This window comes from Pygocentrus nattereri, chromosome 2 (assembly GCF_015220715.1).
Source record: "Pygocentrus nattereri isolate fPygNat1 chromosome 2, fPygNat1.pri, whole genome shotgun sequence".
NCBI classification, from domain to species: Eukaryota; Metazoa; Chordata; class Actinopteri; order Characiformes; family Serrasalmidae; genus Pygocentrus; species Pygocentrus nattereri.
Window position 1 is genome coordinate 36,072,305 of NC_051212.1, and position 11,906 is coordinate 36,084,210.

Below are 11,906 nucleotides of genomic sequence, written 5' to 3' on the forward strand. Positions count from 1 at the left end.
CCGATTACTGACCTGTATGTTTATCACATGTTCTAGGTAGACAGAATATAAGCCCAGGCTTTAGAACTAGTAACTGTGAAGTACTGTTTCTCATGAACTTACTGAGCGGTTTCTCTGATTGTGTTTACTTGTTTTTTTGACCCTTGCTTGATACCAGGTACAGATTTTGCTTGCCACTTTCTGTACCTCTGCTTTGGACTCTTGCTCTGTGTATTTGGAACCTTTTTGCCTGACCGGTGACTACGTCTCCTGCCTGCCCCTTTGGTTTTGTTTGCTTTGTGTTATGATCACCTTAGTAATCCTGCTGCACCTCATGGCTTTGACCCACGCTTGTACTCTGACTACGCTTTCGTCTGGTGAGAATAAACCACATCTTATTCTCTTAATCTGCACACGTCTGGATACTGTTAACGGGTTACAGAAAGGCTCCAGCACCCAACTGCGGTTTAGATGATGTGTGTGTGTGTGTGTGTGTGTATGTTTTTTTTTTTGGGGGGGGTACAAGAAAAAAGGATATAAGTCCTTTATGAAAAACTCTCAGTTTTCCATTGAATTACTATATAATAAGCCTTATAATACAAGAAAAGTCTCAGATCAACAGGTCATTACATTACCATGAGGTCGATTTCAACAGGACTACTTCTTCTTGACGAAGCTCTGGATTTAAAGAGTTACAAAAAAACCATCTGGGATTATTACTGTCAGACCTTTAAAAACTAGATGATGCAGACTCATACTGGATTAAAATCACAGACCTCACCAGTAATCTCTTAAATTACAGTACTGCTCCAGGTTAAAGTAATCTAACTCGAATAGGGCTTAAAATATAAGGATATATTCATCATTTTCGTGGATGACACAGGAAGTCTGAGGTGTAAGAGTCAGATGACTGTACTAAATGGGGGAGGATCGTCACCCAAATCCTGTAAAGGACTGACAAGACAAAAGACAAAGCCTTAGACATCCTGCTGAGCACCCACTGATGTCACATTCCACTATAGCGCAAGGGCTTACTGCAATGTCATGGAATGTGTTGACTCTTAGTGTCTCACCCTCATATTCTGCTAAGGGTGTTTATATTAACCTGTGCCGTGTGGCCTCCCTATATTAGCATGTGGCAATGCAGGGGAGACTGGCATTGTGAGAGGGTCATAAGAGAAGGCTTACATGTGCAATTCTGAAAGCTGCAAACAAAGCACGCTCATACACATGAGACCTGTATATTCTGCTGTGTTTAAAATTCTCCAGGATACTGTGGGCTGCTACTGCATAACAGGAGTGGAGGATACCTTACAGGATCAACCTCTACTGTATTTGGAAAAAAAAGGGTGCAAAATTCAGTTAACTGGGGATTTTTTGTCTGGTGACCTCCATTATGTTCCTTCTTTATGGCAGGAAAACAGAAGACTGCCATCTAGTGGCTGATCTAGAATGAATATGATTATTAACTATCATGGGCTGCCATTGTAGCTAAATGCACAGCTGTCCTCTACAGACAACATTGCTTTGCAAAATTTTGATGCACATTTACTGTTTATTTGCTTAATTTAAAGGGCTGTTGTGTTGAGTTAGTGTGTATCTGAAGTCTCAAAATGTACAGTTCACTCTCCAGTCCATACAGTCCATATAGGGAAACGGCTGCAACAACAGCTTGTTCTGAAGTCACGGTTTCTGTGATTTACATATTTACATCTATCCACCTCTTCATAAGCTCCACCCATTGATTTTGAAGTTGTAAAGAGTGTTTCAACAGCAAGGTTAACAGTAAAGGATAAAGAGAGGTTGGGAAATGGTCATGGAAAAATTAATTATGAATATTTGAAGTACATAAAACTGCATAGACATCATAAGTGGAAAAGGACAATGTAGGATATGAGCCCTTTAACATATTGAAACAAAGAGAGTAAAAAAAGAGAGTGGCCTGTAAAAAAGTTATGGCACATTTTTACATTTAAAGTTTTTTGATATGATAAACTCAGCCATTAAATAGAAATTGTGAATGAAACTTGCAGAAAAATGCCATATTGAAGATGCATGTAGTTGATGTATTAATGTATTTTTACCCATAAATATAAAATAATATGTAAGATTATCAGGGATGTAAAAACCATTTTCAATGTTTTTACACACACACACAGAGAGAGAGAGGTTCATGGTGAATTGTACTATAACACTATGACCTTATGAAATCCTAGACTAAACTGGACAGACATAAGAAGGCATAATGTGCATAAAAAGAAAATAGAGTCAAATGAGCATGAAAGAAAAGTCAAACTCTTTCACATCACAAAAATCCTGAAAGAGCATGCCATGGCTAAGAGTCGTCCGTGAACAAGAGAGTGAGAGAGAAAGAGAGAGAAGGAGGGCGAGCTCAGGGAGAGCCCCCCGTTCTGCGGGAGGCTTGCAGCGTAAGCCATCAGAATATGGATAGACATTTTTTATCATTATTTTTATCTGCCTTCTCTGATAGGAGAGCTATTAGACTGGCCCAGAGCAGCCTATGGCTGTGGCCTACTTTACCATTCCCCATGTAGATTCCCGACCCTGAGAGTGTGCTGTTTTTTTTTTTTCCTGAAAGCGAGAGAACGAGCAAAACACAGAAAAGTAGTGGAGGGCCTGTCACGATCCATTTCCATCTCCCCAATGCTTCAACATGGGCTCTAAAATGGCTCTCGGCCATCCTGACACATACACACAGGGCATACATGAAAAGTACCATTCACTATCACACAACATCCTTGCATTTCAATACTGTTTTTAGCATGCCCTGGTCCCCTTCGCCTCACTACTCAGACGTGCAAAGCACCTACCTTACACAAGTTGCCACTCGCAGCACGAGGGGAGGAGGGGCAATGACCGCGTATTTTTCAAGAGGAACTCAGCTAGGCTAGCATCGATGAGCTAATCTGCCAGCTAAGCAACTTTGCAATGCAAACAGCTTTTTGCGAAGTCAGATTAATATACAAAAACTTTGAATAAATTCTTGTCTTGCCCTTCAGGTTTAGAATGACAACTGTGCTCTTCTCTTTTGCTGTTGTTGTTAGCTATACAGCTCTTAGCTTGCTAACTAGCAAGCTAGCATAATAAGCCGAGGTCTAGTAGTATCAGCAAATAACTGCTTAAAATAAAATTACCCTCATCGGACAGATGTTTACATTTAGCAAATATTTCAAACAGATATTTGATTATGTATTTACTGCGCTGTGGAAGAGCAGATTATTTAGGCAATGCTGTGTTATTTTATAAATTTTACTGCATTTGTTACTGTTAAATGTTAAATTCTACTGTAATGCAAATCCAGATACACTGTATGGCAAAAGGTATGTGGACAGCCCTCTTAATTATAAGATTCAGGTGTTTCTGCCAAACCCATTGCTAATGGATGAATAAAATCATAGCACATGCTATCTCTATGAACACTGGCAGTTGTTGTGCTGAAGCGTTCAGTGACTTTATGGCATTATCATCATAGGATGCTATCTTTGCCAAAAGACAGTTGGGGGAATTTCTGCCATGTTGGATCTGCCTCAGTCAACTGTAAGTGAAATTATTGTGAAATAGAAGCATGTAGGACATATGTGTCAAACTCAAGGCCCGCGGGCCACATCCGGCCCGGCTTGCAATTATATCCGGCCCGCGACATCATTTTATATTATTGTCACTAATGGCCCGGCAATATGAAGCGCTGGTAACACAATAAACTACAGATCCCATAATGCAGCGCTTCAGCTGCCTTTCGGAACGCTTTCCGCGCCAATCAAGTCTAGTGTCTGTTGCTACAAGTTATTGCGAAGCTAGCTCCTCACGATGCCGAAGAGAAATGTTGATTCTGAAAACAGAGCCTTTCAAAACCGATGGGAGGCTGAGTATATGTTTACTGACATTGCCAGTAAACCTGTTTGTCTCATTTGTGGCGCTATTGTGGCTGTATTCAAAGAATTTAATCTAAGACGGCACTATGAGACAAAACATCAGGATAACCTGAAAGACCTGAATGCAGAGCAAAAGATACAGAAAGTAGAAGAGTTAAAAAAGAACAGCAGGTGTTTTTCACCCGTGCAAAATCACAAGGTGAAGCTGCTGTGAAAGCAAGTTTTATCGTGGCGAAGGAGATCGCTCAGGCAGCCCGGCCGTTCACCGAGGGAGAATTTCTGAAGAGCTGCATGATCAAGGTGTGTGACGTCGTATGTCCAGACAAAAAACAGATTCTAGCAAATTTAAGCCTAAGTAGAAATACTGTTGCTGATTGAGTTTGTGAGATGGCCACTGATTTAAGAACACAGTTGAGTGAAAGAAGCAAAGACTTTATTGCATACTTTCTTGCTGTGGATGAAAGTACTGACATGACTGACACTGCACATCTAGCCATCTTCATCCGTGGGGTGGACTCTAATTTGCGTGTTACAGAGGAAATAGAGGACATTAAATCGATGCACGTACAACAACTGGAAAGGACATTTTTGAAAACATATGTCAAAGTGTAACTGACATGAAACTGCCCTGGGACAAACTTATTGGACTTACAACTGATGGAGCACCGGCTATGTGCGGTGAAAGAAGTGGACTAGTGCGAAGGATGCGAGTGAAGATGCAGGAGGAGAACTGTACTGGTGAGTTAACAGCATATCACTGCATCATACACAAGTCCTGAAGATGGACCGTGTAATGAGTGCTGTAACGCAAACCGTGAACTTTATCCGAAGTAAAGGTTTAAATCACCGGCAATTTCAGTCCTTTATGCGGGAGATAGATTCAGAGTTTGCCGACATCCCTTATCATACAGAGGTGCGTTGGCTAAGTCAGGAAAAAGTTCTCAACAGAGTTTTTGAGCTCAGCAACGAAATCTGTCAGTTCATGGACAGTAAAGGAAAAGACTCCACCTTTGCGGGATGAAAAGTGGAAATGTGAGTTGGCGTTTCTGGCTGACATAACAGCTCATCCCAATGCGTTAAACCTCCAGCTCCAGGGACGTGACCGCACGATCACTGACATGTATGATGCAGTGAAGGCATTTCAAGTGAAGCTGCTTTTATGGGAGAAACAAATGCACCAGAGCAACTTGCCTCACTTTCCCTGTTGCCAAGTAATGCTGAACCAAGTCGGCACAACGTTGTTCATAAATACGCACTTTGCTGACAAACTGAGTGCACTGCGCACCGAGTTCGCACGGCGCTTTGGTGACTTTGAAAAATAAAAAAAGAATTTCGCCATCGACGTGGAAACTGCACCTGTGCAGATTCAGATGGAGCTGATTGAGCTGCAGTGTAATGAGACACTAAAGGCAAAGTACGACACTGCGGGGCCCACAGAGTTTATTCACTCCATTGCCCCAATGCCCCAGCTCCGTCTACATGCGGCTCGAACCTTGTGCATGTTTGGTAGCACATATCTGTGTGAGAATCTGTTCTCAGTGATGAAGACAAACAAAACAGCACACAGGAGTCGTCTCACTGATGAGCACCTGCAGTCCATCCTGAGAGTCTCCACAACACAGGACCTCACGCCAAACATAAACTTGTTGCCAAAAAAAGATGCCAAGCATCCAGCTCTGATAAAATGGCGAATGTTTTGATTCGTTATTTGTTGTTGCTGAAAAGCACAAAAATTATTTATATTTCCAGGTTTTGTTTTGTTTTGCAGCATTTTCATATTTCTAACATGTATAATTTTGAGTGGATATATTTTTATGGAGAGCAAGAAATTTATGTTATTTAAAGTTTAAGTTTATTTTTTTATTCCAGAATAACATTCCTGTCTATTTTTATTCATATTTATGTGCAAAAACATTTAGTTTTAGTGTGTTCAATAAATGTTTATTCTGTTCGGCCCGCAAACTAAAGTGTGTTTTGAATTTTAGCCCCCTGTGCAATTGAGTTTGACACCCCTGATCTAGGAGCTCAGCCACAAAACCATGCAAACTGACAGAGCAGGGCAACCAAGAGCTAAAGCGCATAGCATGTAAAAATCACCCGTCCTCTGTGGCAGCACTCACTACAGAGTTCCAAACTGTTTCTGGAAGCAACATCAGCACAAGAACTGTGCGCCAGGAGCTTCATGAAATGGGTTTCCATGGCTGAGCAGCTGCATGCAAGCCTGAGATCAGTATTCACATTGCCACATTGCGTGTTGTTCTGCACGCTGCCACTGGACTCTGAAGCAGTGGAAACATGTTCCTTGGAGTGATGAATCATGCTTCACTGTCTGGCAGTCTCCTGAATAAGTCTGGGTTTATAGTGTGCCATGAGAACACTACCTACTGGAAACCATAATGCCAACAGTATTGTTTGGTGAAGGAGGAATAATAATCTAGACCTGTTTTTTTTTCAGGGTTTGGGCTAAGCCTCTTTGTTTGAGTGAGTTAATGTTACAGTGTACCAAAACATTTTAGGGAATTATATGCTTCCAACTTTGTAGTGACAGTTTGGAGAAGGCCCTTTCCTGTTCCAGCATGACTCTGCCTCTGTGCACAAACCGAGGTCCATAAAGACATGGTGGAGGAACTTCAGTGTCCTGCACAGAGCACCTTACCTCAACCCCACTGCAAACCTTTGGAATTAATTAGAACGTCAACTGCAAGCCAGGCCTTCTCATCCAACATCAACTTCATATCAGTGCCTATGGTTTTGTAAAGTGAGGTCCAACAAACTTGAACAGGAGTGATGGTTATGTGTCCACATACCTTTGGCCACATAATGTAGATCCCTTTTGTTAAATTTCAGAAATTTTTGTGCATCAACATCAGTATCAGCAGATATGGGCATGAAAAACACTGAATATTGGGATCGGCCCACAAATATATTTTAAAAATATTTTTATTTTTAAATATTTTATTTGCTCCAGCTTTGGCAGTCATTTTTGGGTTGGAAAGGAAAATTGCGTCACATAGCAATGATATATAAGAAGGTCTGCTTCTGAATTAGAATTTATGTGTTTCACCCTTTGTCCCTCTAAGGGGTCATCTCACATGAGCAGTAGTGGAACGGCCCTTAAAATGACATTCCCTCAAGAGGAAATGGCCAGGGTGAATAAACAGGGGCTTGTTGGAAACAGTATTGAAAAAGAAGGTGCAATACCACTATATAACTCACCCCCTATACATTATCATGAACCCAGAGCTCACTCCACTGGCAATGTCGCCTATAAGCATAGTGAATACGTCCCAGTTCATGGTCATTGATCAACCGTTGGCCATAAACAGCAACAATTTACAATCAACTGCTAATAAACAGTGTGTAAATATGGCTGTTAATTGATCTGTGATGTCAGTCATTATCACAAAGAAATGTGGTATTGTATGGCTGTAGCTGACCTGCAGATAGCCAGTCCTATAACAGCAGACTGGCTCTATTGCACTGAGGGGCCGGAAGAGCACATGAAGCACATTGCAGCCTGACATGTCATATATTACACCACATTTCTCTTTCCATGCTTCCAAAAATAATATTCATGTTCCACATGGTTCAGATCCACCCCCTCCCCGCAAGTTCAATTTACTTTGAGGTGAAACGCGTGTATGCGCTATATACTCTATACAGACCAGCAAGACAATCTGCAACTGCTATCTGCATCTGTGACATCAGATAATGCATATGTATGCTATGTGCAGCATGTGTTTTTATGGGAATTTCAGGAATGGTATGGCTATGTGTAATTACTGTTTACACCATGTAATGATAGCTTAGATGAGTGGAGAATTTATAATGAAAGTGTTAGAAAATTAGAAGGGTGGGATGCTAAATGTCATGGCAGGGCACAGTGTCTGCTTAGGCTGTGGTTGAGATACACATAGTTATTCGTTCAGTGCAGTAGGCAAGGATAAGCTTGCAAGGAAAAGAATAACTGTTGGAAGTTTTGGGCCAACAACAAATAACCTATAATGAATACTGTTTTGTTAATACCAATAATAATTGAACTTTTTTGCATTCAAAACACGTCCACACTATAATCCATGAATGAAGCGTAGAGGGCATTAGAAAGGTACACCTCTGAAGCTAACAGCTGCTGATGGCTAATTCTAGCTGATAATAGTAGATGTGCCTACCCAACTCCAAAAAAGGGACAGTAGGAAAAATATATTTTAAAAAAGAGCAGTGATCTTTTCTGACCTGTATTCAAATGAGAACTGTACAAAAGCAAGATGTTGAATGTTTCAACTAATACTTTTACAAAGACAAAAATGTTATGTATCAGTCCATCTCAGATGAGCTTTAGCCCAGTGAAGCTGGCTGGATGTTGTTGATGTTTGGCTTCTGCTTTGCATACAAAGCAGAAGAGTCTTAATTTACATTTACAGTGCAGTGAAGAACTATGTTTACTGACAAAGGCTTTCTGAGGTGTTTCTGAGCCCATGCGGTTATTTTCATTACAGAAGCGTGTCAGTTTTTAATGCAGTGCTGGTTGAAGGTCGAAAGTCACTGAAAGTCATGTGTTTTCAAATTACCGATTCAAGTAGTGCTTCTCACCTGAAACTGTTACAAACCTCTATATCAGCACTTGTCTATATATGCATCAGTGTGTTTGCGAGTGAAAACGGGATGCCAAGTCATCGGCTGTAATTATAGATCCTAATTCTAGTATTGGGCTGAAGATAGTAATTAAATTTTCTCATTTATCAGTGAAAATGTATTGGCTGCAGCTATATTCTCCCCTCCCTAAAAAAGCAACAAAGGAGCAGACATGTTTGCCGTAGGGTGGTTCAGAGAGGCACTCATTAGCCAGGTACAGTTAATTACCTGCTCCTTGACGGAGGCCAGGATGGCGGAGGTCGTCTCTGTCTCTGATCCATCCCCGTTGGAGGCGTTTAGGACTGGGCTCAACATGCTGGAGTTCTCGCTGTCAAAGGGCTGGTCAGGAACTGGCATTACTTCTACAAAGTAAAAACAAAACAGCAGATTTCACTGTTTCTACAATTCAACAGGGAATAATCTAAAGGGCATAAAATACTGAAAAGATGTGATTGTGCTGCCACACTACATAAGGCTAAAACACTGTTTATTTGAGCTGTGTTTGCCTTTAGTTGGAGCTTGTCCTATATTTGTTGATGGTTGCATTTGAAGACAACGTTGTTGAGGAATAATCAGAGCAAACAATTTCATTGGCATTTACCAATAGGATCATTCTGGGCTGATGCCAGTATCTGATATTTTTCATACATGTCAATCAATGCCAATATATGCACATTCATAAAATGTAGACATTGAGACTGAATCCATGCATTAGTATTACAGAGAAAAAAACATCGGCGTAGTAAAATAAATACAATTCAGCATCACCTAAACATTCTGCTTTTCTGGCGTACAATGTTCCCCCCCATTTTCTCCCCAATTTAGTCATATCCAATTCTAACCGTTAATTAGGACTCACTCAATCACGTGCTAGGAGGGTGAAGGCTAACACAGGCTTCCCCCTAGAACTGTGAAGCCAGCCGCTGCACTGGGTGATGTGGGGAGATGGGGGCCATCCTACCCAACCAAAGAGCGAGGCCAATTCTGCTCTCTTGGACTCCCAGCCACAGATGGCTGTAGTATCACCAGGAATCAAACTTGCGATCTCCTGATGATACAGCCAACGCTTAGACGGTTGCACCTCGGGAGGCTTTTTAGTTCAGAGTACATATAATGCATCATAATATATTGGTTTCAATTGTAGGTCAAATGTAATCATTTGTCTGTCGCAGATCAATTATCTAGTGATACTGACATGATTTCAATATCATGATGCATCCCTCCAATTTACGTAAATCTTGGTAACTTCCAGGTGAGGATAAAGTCACTAAGCACAATCACATGGCCAGTGTGCACATAAACTCCTTAGGTAGCTAATGCTAATGTAAATAATGTGTATAATAACTTTGTCCCATTTCCTCCAGCCATAAATTGCAGTCTTGCAAAGCAAGGCACATCAGTGATCAGTACAAGACAACTACCCAAATAACTGTGTGTATTCTTTGCTAATATTCTTTGATTAATTTCGAAACTGTGAAACATTCAGTCCCGGGGGTTTGTGACTTTGAGGATAATCACAGATAGAGCTGGTAACACTGCATTTTCCAAGCAATAGAGCAGCATAGAACGGCATCAATCCAGGACCCAGATTTGAAATGGATTCCTCAGACATGCTCAAGAAATATTTCAGTCTGTCTGTTTCTGTTGTCTCTCCCTCTCCGTCTCTGTATGTGCTTCTCCCTTTTTCCTCCCTCTACTTTCCATTCTCCCTTGTTTTCCTCCTCTCATGGTTGGTGACTCCTAAACACAGTTCTTAGCCGTCAGTGTCGCTCTTTGATTTGGCACAGTGTGCTGGCTTTCTGTTAAGACCTTAAACTCAGAGCCCTGAGCTTGAAATAATGAAGCTTGACTGAACTGTGCTGGGATTCCCATATCAGCACACTATCTCCCTCTATTTCTCTCCTTCTGTCTGTCCCTCTCTCTTCTCTCCTTCTCTCCATCTGTCTCCCCTCCTTTCTCTCTCTGTCCTGCACTTTCTTTCTCTCCCCCCTCATTTTCCTCTCCATCGCTTTCTCTGCATCCACCTTTCTTTCTTCCTCTCTTCCTCCTTCTCACCCAGTCTTTTTTTCTTTTCCTTCTATTTTTCCCATTTCTCTCCTCCTTCCTGTCACCCATCTTCTTTTTTCTCTCTCCTCCTTTCCCTTGCTTTTCTTCTTTCTCTTGCTCGCTCCCTCTCCTTTTCTCTTTTTCTTTCACTCTTCCAGTCTTTATGTCCTTTTCTTTTTCCTCCTATTTCTCAGATTTCTCTCCTCCGCCTGTCGCTCACGCCTCTTCTTTTCTTCTTTCTTTCTCTATGCCCTTTGTTTCTCTCAGTCTCTCTTCTTTTTCGCTCTGTATCTCTTCTGCTCTACGCTTCTTTCTTGTCCCTCCCTCTCTGACCCTGTCTTTCCCTGTGTTTATAATCTTTCTCTCTGCCACCCTGTCTTTCTGTCCAGAGAACAAGCATCTACATGTGTAGCAGGAGGGTCCAGAAAATGGCTGCTCACGTGCAGGACGGGGGGTGCAGTGTACACCTATAGAGACAGACAGCGCTTTCACTCACACACATGCACACACACAGACACGCACACTAACTGCCAACACGCCACCAATACCCCCCCAAACACTGCAGTACTGACTGTATACAAAGAAAGATTAAGCATGATGATACAAAGCTCCAAATCTCTCCACTATTCTCTTTTCAGTCTAAATGCAGGGGGAGAGAGAGAGGCAGAGAGAGAGAGAGAGAGAGAGAGAGAGAGGGAGACAGAGAGAGAGAGAGAGAGAGAGAGAGAGAGAGAGACAGAGAGAGAGAGAGAGAGAGAGAGAGGGAGACAGAGAGAGAGAGAGAGAGAGAGAGAGAGAGAGAGAGACATTTCTAGGTCAAAATGATGTCTTGCCAGTTAGGGGTGATCATTCTGGACAGGCCAAAGCATGGCAGCTTAACTAATAAGACGGCCCAGCTGTTGGTATGTGTAGGATGGATTACACGTTGTGGTGCTAATCTTAGTCATGAATCTGCATCTCACTGATAATATCAAAACTAAATCTAGAACTAAATCAGTTAGTCTGCTGTGTTTTCTGTATATATATATATATATATATGTGTGTGTGTGTGTGTGTGTGTGTGTGTGTGTGTATATGTGTGTATATGTGTGTATATATATATATATATATATATATATATATATATACACAACCCCAATTCCAATGAAGTTGGGACGTTGTGTAAAACATAAATAAAACAGAATACGATGATTTGCAAATCCTTTTCAACCTATAATCAATTGAATAAACTAAAAAGACAAGATATTTAATGTTCAAACGCATAAACTTTATTGTTTTTTGTAAATAATCACTCATTTTGAATTTGATGCCTGCAACACGTTCCAAAGAAGTTGGGACAGGGGCAACAAAAGACTG

The 11,906-nt window shown here is 41.3% G+C and overlaps 1 protein-coding gene across 4 annotated transcripts in view; it reads right to left on the reverse strand.

Annotated features, from left to right (window-relative positions):
• The window catches only part of ctnnd2b (catenin (cadherin-associated protein), delta 2b), a 117,407-nt gene that overhangs the window by 79,534 nt on the left and 25,967 nt on the right, over positions 1 to 11,906 (reverse strand). For all 4 annotated transcript variants that reach the window (XM_037547586.1, XM_037547582.1, XM_017719642.2 and 1 more), the window contains exon 2: positions 8,733 to 8,866. In XM_037547586.1, coding sequence (XP_037403483.1) covers positions 8,733 to 8,861 — 129 coding nt within the window. In that variant the 5' untranslated portion in view covers positions 8,862 to 8,866. The remainder of the gene's footprint in view (positions 1 to 8,732; positions 8,867 to 11,906) is intronic.